We start from the raw sequence: 12,350 nt of genomic DNA on the forward strand, positions 1-12,350 counted from the left end.
CCGAACTAGTCACTGACATAGCTCAGCGAGTCGCATAGCTGAATTGGCAATGGACAATTGAACGGGCCACATAGTGCGAAGAGCTAGACGTTGGGGTCCCAAGTTGCTGATTGCGACCCCGCACCGGAAAGCGCAGTTCGACCCCCCATTATGTGGACCGAGGACATCAAGCGGGTTGTTGGGAGCCGCAGGATGCTGGCGGCTCGAGACCTTTGTGTTTGGAGAGGCAAGACCTATGTCCAGCAGTGGACGTGTATCGATAGTTAATGATGATAAAGGAACACGTTTTACAATGGTAAATGAGCCTGCCCCGCGACTAGGTGCGTGGGAAGTAGCGAAAAAGGATGAAGATACAATGTTGTGGCAACGTTACTTGTCATTCCGCATGCTCGTCGTTCTGCCAACCGCTCCAGATGTTATCGGTTATTGAGCACGGATTAAATATGGGGCGAAGCGATTTATTTGCGCGAGTAGATCAGTGTGTTGCTGAGAGGGTAATATCGCGGCAGCGCGAGCAACGCAAGGAGCAAAGTATGACGGACCATTGTTAGACGTGTTTCTTGGGCTAAAATACTCTCAGAGCAACTCTAAGGCAAAGTAAAAACAATGTTTTTAAGTGGAGCCACTAGCTTGTTCCAACATATCTAAATACAGATTTTATCTCGAAAACCAAGAGTGATAAACTGAAACCTAATTATTACTGATCTTAGTAAACAATCACATACTTTTATCTCATTCTCATGGACCATAAAGTTTACTTCCATCGTAAAAATGTATATAAACCTAGATATTTCATTTTTTTTCCGTAACTAAGTAAGATTATTATTATTATAGAAATACACTGTGCGGTGGGGAATGGAAGAGCTCCCACAAGGAACGAAGTTTTGCTTAATGCTTTTCCGTTACATTTCAGTTTACTGTAAGCCGTTATTGTTGAAACCGCGGAACAATGAATACTTTCTGTCATTCACTGTAATTTTCAAGAAAATCGAACTTATATTAAAAAGAAAATGGACTTTAATTGAGTTCTTATAAAGTAAACTTAAGTCAGTACTTCACTTGTTTAGGGCAAGGTAATAGTACTAACGGAAGTTTGCTCTATGTAATAGTATTAAAGTCTATTTTCTTATAATACAAACACATTAGCGTACGTCTGCCTATATGAGGATACGCGGGCCCCTCCCCCTTGTTCTTTCTGTTGCTAAAGCGTTAGCTTTAGCGTTCTATGTTCTGTGGTTGAAACAGTGGGCAAAAAAAAACTGAAACTTCCTTTTTAAAGTCTAAGAAGTCCACTATAAACTTTAAAATTCAAAATAAAAGAGTATATAAATAGTAATTCTATTACTAGAAGTAAATCTGTTTCATTTCACATAAATCTAATTATATATGTCTGCATGGAATAATGGAACAATACAAAAAAATAAGCTCCAATAAAGCTTATTTCGTAAAAGCTTTCCCGACGACTCTGCCACATTTTTAATCAATACGGCTTTTAGGATGAATCCTTGGTGCGTAATTTACTTTTCAGCCGACTCCGAAAAGAGTGGTACGATACATACGATAATTTTTATATTTTTAACTCCCGACGCAATAAGGGGGGGTGTTATAGGTTTAACGTGTTTGTCTGTCTGTCTGTGGCACCATTGCTCCGAAACGGATGAAGCAAATTCAATTTGGGTTTTTTTCATATTGAAGATGCCTTATGTGTTATTATGTTATGTTTATAAGTTGTGGGGGTGAAAGTTAAGAATAATAACCGAATGTCTGCAAATATACTCCAGTGGGATCTCAAATGAAAGCGCACTGAAAAAGATTATTATTGATGATACACTAATATGACGTCAGTTCCGTGAGCCGTGCGAATGACAGTGATCATCTAGTCTAGCGAAAGTCTGTATGTTTGGATATTTGTTACTCTTTAACGCCGCAACTACTGAACCGATTTGGCTGAAATTTGGAATAGAAATAGATTTTACTCTAGATTAACACAAAGGCTACTCTTTGTCCTGGAAAAATCCATGGTTTCCAAGGGATTTGTGAAAACTGAATTCCACGCGAACGAAGTCGCGGGCGTCCGCTACTTTGACAATAAAATGTAACAATCTAATAATTACATACAATGGTATGAAAATAAAAACAATAGCACTGTAATGAGTTCTTCAATAAGCGCTTACATATTGTTAAATGCACGCTATAGAAAAAAATATTCTAAGACCGCCTTATATTCTTTTGCCTCACTCAAACTGCCTCTATCACAGAATTCACTGAAGTCAAGGAGCGAAGACAGAGAACCTCAGAACATCCACATCGATCGCACATAGATTAATATTTGAGAATTTAATAATTATTATTGATACTAGCGCAGGAATGTAATTAATTAATTACATTCAGTGACTTCAGTGACTTCTGTGGTAGAGGCAGCTTGAGTGGTCAGCCCCGACATATATTATTTACCTTTTTTATTTAATATTATATTATATTTGTAAAAGGATAAAAAAACTTAATGTTTCAACGATTTAATTCAAATTTGAATTTTAAAAATAATTTTAATACTAGAAGGCTACATTTTCACTAACCCCGTATTCCAAAGGTATTAAATAAAGAAACAAAAACGTGGTTTTAATTATTATTTAGCTTAAAAACCACCGACCCATTAAAGTCACCCTGAAGCCCTGTGACCTCAGTAGGCACCTCAAATTCTAACTTTTATTCAAAAGTCATTTTACCTGTTCAAGGTTGTCTGAAAACAATTGAGGAATAAACGAAAAAGCTACTGTGAGCCAGCCTTTTGTGCCATTCATTTATTAGGTCTCCTTTTACTACAAGCCTACTTATTAACCTGGTGATACGAGTAATTACTTAATAAATAATTAAATAAAACATTGACAACTATCGTTATAAAACAGCTGCATAATAATACTCTACAGTTCGTGCGCTGTAGCATGGTGCGGATGACAGTCACCTATACGATACGTAGTATAATTGTCGTGAATCGCGGCAACTTTCAAGAGTCAAACAAACTGTCACTCGCACTACAGCGCACGAACAATATATTTCAAAACATGTTGTTAGAAGAAAAGTACTCTAATTTGTTAATTAAGTAGAAATATTTATTATTATAATTTTCATTGGAAAATTATTCTTGTACCTATCTCATTAACAACCCATATTCGGCTCACTGTTAAGCACGAATCTCCTCTCAGAATGAGAGGGTTTAAGCTTTAGTCCACTACGCTAGCCAAATGCGGATTGGCAGACTTCACACACGTAGAGAATTAAGAAAATGCAGGTATGCAGGCTTCCTCACGACGTTTTGACGTGACAACGTCTTATAATTCGATGAAGCCGGCTGCACACTCGAAAAAAGATGACGTCATGCGTCGTTCCCTCACTCTTGGGTTGCCAACTTTTTTTACAAGAAATAAAGTACCTATATTCTATGAAGATTATTAAACAGTATTTTAGAAAAACGAATATTTTGTTTTGAAAAATGCAACCAATTTATCAGTATTTACTTATGACGTTGTCACGTTCAACTATCGTCAGTAAACCGACTTTACAGACAACTGATTTTTTCCTACACCGTCAGAGACACGTAATATTAAATTTCTTAAAATGCAACTGAGAAGTTGGAGGTGCATGCCCCGGACCAGATTCGAACCTATTTCCTCCGAGTCGAAAGCAGAGGTCATATCCACATCGTCCCTCAATATTTCATAAAAAATTCAAATCTCCTAAAAGCGAACAAATGAAAATAAATGGTAATACAAAATTAATCGGTCATGTCTGTTTTGTTTCAGGCAACATTAAGGGCGATGATTGCGCACAGGTGAAGTGAAAAGAAATTCTTCTTTGAGCATCAAAAGAAGCTAAAGGAAGATCGGGAAAATGGAGAAAGAAAATGGAACACCGCCGATACGTAGCAACCTTGACACTTACAGCTCAAAGTGAGTACAAACTATACTATCATTATTATTATTTTTTTTATTATTTACAATTTAGCCCTTGACTACAATTTCACCTGATGGTAAGTGATGATGCAGTCTAAGATGGAAGCGGGCTAACTTGTTAGGAGGAGGATGAAAATCCACACCCCTTTTCGGTTTCTACACGACATCGTACCGGAACGCTAAATCGCTTGGCGTCGACGTCTTTGTCGGTAGGGTGGTAACTAGCCACAGCCGAAGCCCCCACCAGCCAGACCTGGACCAATTAAGAAAATCTCAATCGGCCCAGCCGGGGATCGAACCCAAGACCTCGGTTTTGTAAATCCACTGCGCCACAGAGGCCGTCGAGGACATTATGAGGTAAAGTTGTTTTTAAGTTCAGGTTGTAGGGGAAAAGTAGGTACTAAACCGATTTTTTTTTACTAATAGAAAACCAGTTTTCTCCCTGTATCATTCTAAATAATTTAAAAATGTTGCATTGTGCTGACGTTCTCTTAGATAACACACACTCATGCGTCTATTTATTACACACACACATTTACATTTGTCGTCCGAAAGTATATTATCGTATAGAAAATTACAATGGAAGTTATCTGTTTTCAATCGATCCCGAAGCAATGTTAACTAAACTTCTATTTTCTGTGCTCGAAGTTATCTTGTTAAAGAATAATAACCTAAGTTTATTTCAGTTGCTGTTTTAACCGTGTATAAAGAAAGATAAGACAATAAAGGAGCTCCTAAAATAGATAAAGGAACCAATTGATGTAGAATCCAGAAATATTATTTAAGAATTGTTTTGTATCTCTTCGAACACAAATGTTGCGTCCATTTATAAAACTAGCCATTGAATAACGGCTAGAACGGCTAACGACTATACTTTGAATAAGATATCTCATGGAAATTTTGAAAAATATGCCACAAATGTTGATCTTATTCATAGGATACTATGAATAATAACTTACTTTATAATTTTATAGTCAAGTTAAGTCAATCAATATTTATTTATTTCAATTTGGCTTAGTTTAGAAGCACTTTCGAAACGTCAGGTATTAATAATATAAGATAATAGTGATAATAAATAGTAAGTTTGTGATCGAATCAGAAATGAGGAGATCCGCAGAAGAACCAAAGTCACCGACATAGCTCAACGAGTTGCGAAGCTGAAGTGGCAATGGGCGGGGCACATAGTTCGAAAAGCCGACGGACGTTGGGGTCCCAAAGTGCTGGAATGGCGACCCCGCACTAGTAAGAGCAGTGTTGGCCGACCCCCCACCAGGTGGACTGACGACATCAAGCGAGTCGCAGGGATTCGCTGGATGCAGGCGGCTCAGTATCGTGATGTTTGGAAGTCTCTACAAAAGGCCTATGTCCTGCAGTGGACGTCCATCGGCTGATATGATGATGATGATGATGATGATGATGAGTGATAATAATAATTCGAAATTAAAATTAAATATAAGTACGAGGATTCCAAATGCGCCCACAACAATCTCAGCCTTATACTATACGGTATACTATTAGGTTTATACTAGGTAATCACCCTCGGAACCTCATTTTGATACAAGTTGGGAGGAGGGGAGGGTAGTTTACCAAAAGTTGTTACTAAACATTTGTTTTTTTTTACTGTTGCTTAATTTAATAGTTATACAACCTAACAGCCACAATGTCCTACAAATTGCGTGGTAATTATCTCGTTCCGATGCCCAGAAAACTTTATTTCCTCGTAACTCAGTTAGCTACCAGAATCAAGAATTTTCGTAATGCCAGCCACTCACGATCGAGTAATCTCACATGACGACTTGACGTCTGATGAAACTGATCTTGTGTTGATCGCGATCGGCATGATGTCAAGCATATCGCGGATAAGTTACAGCGCTGTGACATCGTTGGTTTCCTTGGAAACTTCGCATATTAAAAATGCACTACAGATCCTGGACTACGAATTTTATCCAATAAACACGCATGAGCTACTAGAAAAGTTATATCCTTTTGCGTTAACGCGCGCAATATTCAAAACCCACTCTTGTATAAAACGGCCGGATGTTTAAGAAAAATTGGATTTCATAATTCATTATGATGATGATGATGATGAACATTATTTCGGCTCACTGCTGAGCTCGAGTCTCCTCTCAGAATGAGAGGTGTTAGGCCAATAGTCCACCACGCTGGCCCAATGCGGATTGGCAGACTCCACACACGCAGAGAATTAAGAAAATTATCTGATGTGCAGGTTTCCTCACGATGTTATCATTCACCGTTTGAGACATGTGATATTTAATTTCTTAAAATGCACACAACTGAAAAGTTGGAGGTGCATGCCCCGGACCGAATTCCAACCTACGCACTCCGGAATCGGAGGTATAGGTCATATCCACTGGGCTATCACGTCTCTCATTTCATTTTCATAATAAAAAGGTCTAAATAAATATTTCCCTATCCACTTCAACGTATAGGTACGAATTTGATGGCTACAGAATTTACTTTCACCACAAAATAGGTACTCGCTTTATGATGGATTTACATAATAGCACATAACTCTAAATCGCGGCAGTATAAACACAGTTAAACTAATCCGCCGGGCTTACATCGCTCGTTGTGGTTATAAACATGTGTTTATGATAAAAATGCGCATAGATTTACATACTATTAGGGTATACATAATGGTGATCTAACAAGTCAAAATTAAAATTATGATAATCAGTCTTAATAAAAAGATAAGCATAAATAAATATAATAATTACTCAATTTCTGGAATGACTAGTAAGCGCACTAGACACGCACTAGTAAGCGCAGTGTTGGTCGATCCCCCACCAGGTGGACTGACGATATCAAGCGAGTCGCAGGGATTCACCGGATGCAAGTGGCTCAGTATCGTGATGTTTGGAAGTCCCTACAAAAGGCCTATGTCCTGCAGTGGATGTCCATCGGCCGATATGATGATGATAATGATGAAGTTAATCCTACTTTTGTCACTACTTTTTGTTCTTTTAGGACATATAGGGCTCTGATTCCGGAGGGCTTAGGTTCGAATCCGGTCCGGGACATGCACCTCCAACTTTTCAGTTGTGTGTATTTTAAGAAATTAAACATTACGTGTCTCAAACGGTGAAGAAAAAACAGCGTGAGGAAACCTGATTACCTGAGAATTTCCTTATTTCTTTACGTTCGTGAAATCTGCCAATCCGTATTGGGCCAGCGTGATGGACTATTGGCCTAACCTCTCTCATTCTAAGAGGAGAATAATGCTCAGCAGTGAGCCGAATATGGGTTGATGATGATGATATGGACCTTAGAGTAACGCGTAACCACGTTGCTGCAATGCGGATTGATGGGTGATAATGTTACATTTTAGCTGGTCGGGGGCTTCGGCCGTGGCTAGTTACCACCCTACCGACTAAAACGTACCGCCAAGCGATTAAGCATTCCGGTACGATGTCGTGTAAAACCCGAAAGAGTTTTGTATTTTCATCCTCCTACAAGTCCTACAAGATACATACAAGATACGCGCGAAAAAAAATAACCCTTCTTGCAGTCACGTAAAAAGAGTTTCACATTACCCCCCAGTGACGCCGCTGAGGTCCCTTAAGGAGCCTACGGCACTTACACAATCAGAAAAAAAAACAAATCCATTACGACTTCTACAAGTTTCTTAAAAGGTTTACTTCTTTGAAAGGATTGCTCTCAGGTTACCTTTGAGATAATTATAAAACGTCTTTGTTAGCCTTGAGTGCTAATGATCGAGCATCCAGGTCAGTGTTGTTGTCTCTGAGTTTTTGCTTATCTTTTTCGTTGTTATAGCAACGCTCATCCGTTGTTTAATATTCTTTGTATTGCTTTTTATTTCAACCTGATTTGATTAAATTTGATATGCGATCGCAAACTAATTAGGTATTTATTATTATCCTGTTGTAACTAATCCTACTAATATTATAAACGCGAAAGTTTGTATGGATGTTTGTTACTCTTTAACGCCGCAACTACTGAACTGATTTGACTTAAATTGGAATCGAAATAGATTTTACCCTAGATTGACACATAGGCTTTTTATCCCGGTTCCCATGGTTCCCGAGGAATTTATGAAAAACTAAACTTCACGCGTCCGCTAGTTAGTGATATATTTATAGGACGCCTCTATTTTTAGTGGTTAATCTCCCGTTGCAGAATGACTGAGTTATATCAAAGAGTATAGTTAAATTAAACAATGTATAAAGATTATAGAATACCCAACTTTTTAATTTGATGTTGCAGTGGTAAACTAACATCCGTGAACATTGTAGAGTTTTTTGGACGGCCTCCGTGGCGCAATGGCTAGTTACCACCCTACCGACAAAGACGTACCGCCAAGCGATTTAGCGTTCCGGTACGATGTCGTGTAGAAACCGAAAAGTGGTGTGGATTTTCATCATCCTCCTAACAAGTTAGCCCGCTTCCATCTTAGGCTGCATCATCACTTACCATCAGGTGAGATTGTAGTCAAGGGCTAACTTGTAAATAATAATAAAAAAGTTTGATTTTTTTTATTATTATTTTAAAAAATCTAATATTCAACCAAGTGTTAAGTCCGACATTGAGGCTTCAAAAATAAGGACATATGAAAACAATATGACTTGAATATTAACAACAGTAACAACATTAAATAGTACGTACAATTAGCGTATCTAATTCTAGTTACTGTATTATGTCTTTCTATAACTAATGAACGATACATAGCATGACGTCGTTAAAATATACAATGATTCAAACAAAAACACCTCGAACAATAACCGCGACAGTTGTCAACTGTTATCGTTAATTATTATTATTACGTTGCAAGTTAAATCACAGATCAGTGATTAGTAATCTGTGAGATAAAACAGCCTTGATGGTCTTTTAATTATAATGATAGGAACTGCTAGTTTTATCTTAAAATTAAACATTTTCCCGTCGTCACAATTTTGTCGTCAATCTATCGCATGTCGCATGTCTTATTATAAGAATAGGGTATTTATTGACTGAACATTAACATTAGATACACGCGTAAAGTCATCAACTACGAGTATCGAGCAGGCATATTCATCTTTGACGTATGCTAGTTGACATATATAAAATTGAGATTCTATGTAAAAATGTCATCCGGTGCTTACTAGTAGTTATCACACAGTATGTAAATAACACTTTGTCATTTGATTTGATGTTTATTTTAATAAAGACCAAAAAGGCCAGCAGATCGGCAAATTAACATATTCCCTCAAAGAATGAAAACTTTTTAGCAAAATATAATTTGAAGTGTCAAGCAATACATTTCTAGAAGTCCCAAGTTTAGTATTAAAGACAATTATTATGTATATGAAAACATATTTTATTGTAAACTGAACAAAATGCGAAATATTTATTAAATATCATCATACATTATAAGTGACGAACCTTATATTGCGTAGAACAGGTAAGTAAAATTAGTGATTCAATCAAGGATAACGAATACATGATCAAACCATAAAGAATCACAAACCTGATTCACTGGCGGTCCAAAATGTTCAACACGCAGATACCTACAATGGTGATTTATTGCCACGTGATTTGAAAACCACAGCATAATAATATTATCACGTATCCTCATAAAGTGCCCCATAATTCGGCCGCGGAACAAAGGAATGTCTTTACTCTGTGGCATACAACAAACGATCGTAACCATTAAAGTAATGTTTGCAGCAATATTTGTGATACCTTCCCCTTACCCACATTTAGCTTTATGCGTTTCAGTAAGAGGTTTGAAATAAAGTAAATAGCGTAATCTTACTATCCATTCTAATGTTATAAATGCGAAAGTCTGAGTGTATATCTGTTACCTTGTCACGGCTACACCACTAAACCGATTTGGATGAAATAAAATTAATTAAATTGGAAATTTTAATCTCGGAAAAATTCACAGAATATAAACTTAATCATTCATTCATTCCGTTCAATTCCAAGCAAACTTACTCACGGGTGTCCGCTATTTTTAACCGACTTCCAAAAAGGAGGAGGTTCTACGTTCGGCTGTATGTATGTTTTTTCTAATAATTTAAATTATTATGTACATATAAAATAGCTCTATTTTCGCGAGATTATGGAATGGTATTTCAAATGAAATTAACAACGCCATTGAGATGCGTTCAAGATGTTGAATTGATAAACACACTAATCGTGACGAATCCAAGTTAAATTAGCTATTGTCACATGATTCAATAACAAGTAAGTCATCTAACGATCTCACTTATAAGTGACGATACAGTCTAATATAGAAGCATACTTGGAAGAGGTGCAAGTTTGTTTTATCTACAATCAGAGGGACTAGTCACGCCTAGTGGCAGTTTGATACTGTGACGATCTCGTTGACGTAAACGCGAATTTCTAAGGAATTGAAACAGCGCCATCTAGTGGCACCAGTGCACTACTGTTTCAATTCCATATAAATTCGCGTTTACGTTAACACGATAGTAACAGTATGAAAACATTGAAAAGTACGTACATACTGACAGTTTCTACGTATCGTATAAGACGGTTCGTCTTTTCTAGTAAGGTGGTAACTAGCCACGGCCGGTACCTATTACCGTACCAGACATGATTCAATTTAGAAAATATGACCTAAACTGACCCAATCGGGATATATCGAACGAAAATTGATAACCACAACACATTATCAACTACGCCAGGGAGTGACAGAGCCATAAGCGTATATATAGGGTGGGCCGGGCCCACCCAAGAATGGTCCCACCCTAGTATACTGGGCTACCGATTTGAAATTCTATTATGGGCGCGGAAATACCAAAGCTGCTCTAATGTAATATTATTATTACACAAAATATCATTTAAAATATCAAATAATAACCATTACAACTTATAATAAAGAAAAACCTATAATAAAGATTTGAAAAATATATTAAGATCTTTTCGGATACCTACCCTAGATACAAAGAAAAAATAATAAAATAACTCGATTCATATCAGAGTTCTGCGTCCACAAATATTGTTAACGAAATTTTTATATTGAGTCGACTCTGTTCAGTAATATGTGGACCCACCCCAGGCCCACCCCAGGAAGTAATCCTAGACACGCCAATGGACAGAGCCAGAGAACTCTAAAGGTTGTCAAATTGTCACACATCGAATATATGAGTATATTGCGAAACAGAACAGTACAGAACAAATAACAGCTAATGATGATCATCATAATTTATTCAAGTCATTTCTATATTATCTCTAATCTACGTGCGACACTCGGCGACTAGTTAGTTTTCACTTTAATTATAGAAGATTTGTCACAGAAAATTAATCCGCGACTGTAACAGTAGCGTCTTTAGGAAAAGGGCACACAGGTCCGATCTCTAGGGTCCCAGCAGGCTGGTACATTGGTTTATAATATATTTTATTATTATAAATAATCTATATTAATATTATAAATGCGAAAGTAAGTTTGTCTGTTACTTTTTCGCGATTAAACTTTTGAACTGATTTAGATGAAATTCAGAAATATCTTTGACCTACTTGTCGCGAAAAAATAAAGTGTGAACTTGCTCAAAATAGGAAATTGTCACTTTTTGAGGTATTTTCAATGTAAGTGATATATTAACTATCTTTAAAATGTAATTAACGGTATTAAAATATTTTGGGCAAATTCTTTTGTGCCCAAGGGCGGTTAGTCTTAAGACGGCCCTGTACTGTAGGTTTTTTACTTATCTACATAATTAATGATCTCATCATTATTCATTAGTCTGAGCAAACTGAACCCCCGGTGAGGATTTTTCTGTCAGGTTTAAGTGATTGATGGAGTTTGATTAATGATATCTAATAATTACTTTCAGTGCCTGTTGGTCTTTCAGGTGACCGACTTATAGAGTTTCTTTGAGTAATATTATTCTATTATCTCTAATCCGTACATTTGTGAGAATTATCAACAGTCATTCCAACTTTTAAAAATGCAAATATTTATTTTGTTTAAACCTAGACAGAGAATTCCCACCCACGACTTCGTCCGCATTTAAATTCAGTTTTCTATAAATTTGAAAAAAAATATTACGAAAAAATCTTGCTCCTTAATTATTTGAAATTTCTGTAGGTTATAGGCAAGTTTTCTGTATGTTAAAGTTAACCCAAAGTTGAAATAATTGATAATTTTGTTTCAATTGATGATTCAATCAATACAACTTTATCAATCATTGACAAAGTTGTATTGATTGATTGATGGAATCAAATAAAATGGGTCACGGTAAATTAGTCGCACGACATGCCTCGCTAATAACACGCAACGAGTACTTACGCTACAAATCACAGATAAATGAGATAATAGTTCAGGTGTAGCTTGTTATCTTATTTGCACTCGAGACGATTATCTGTTTGAAGCCAACGATGGTAATTGCGAATGAAATTGTAAAGGCGGATTTACAT

At 36.8% G+C, this 12,350-nt stretch overlaps 1 protein-coding gene across 3 annotated transcripts in view; it reads left to right on the top strand.

Annotated features, from left to right (window-relative positions):
• Nucleotides 1–12,350, top strand: part of LOC112050561 (proton-coupled amino acid transporter-like protein pathetic) — a 57,329-nt gene that overhangs the window by 16,544 nt on the left and 28,435 nt on the right. For all 3 annotated transcript variants that reach the window (XM_052881924.1, XM_052881925.1, XM_052881927.1), the window contains exon 2: nt 3,801–3,947. In XM_052881924.1, coding sequence (XP_052737884.1) covers nt 3,889–3,947 — 59 coding nt within the window. In that variant the 5' untranslated portion in view covers nt 3,801–3,888. The remainder of the gene's footprint in view (nt 1–3,800; nt 3,948–12,350) is intronic.

The sequence above is a fragment of the Bicyclus anynana genome, chromosome 6 (assembly GCF_947172395.1).
Source record: "Bicyclus anynana chromosome 6, ilBicAnyn1.1, whole genome shotgun sequence".
In the NCBI taxonomy this organism is placed as follows: domain Eukaryota; kingdom Metazoa; phylum Arthropoda; class Insecta; order Lepidoptera; family Nymphalidae; genus Bicyclus; species Bicyclus anynana.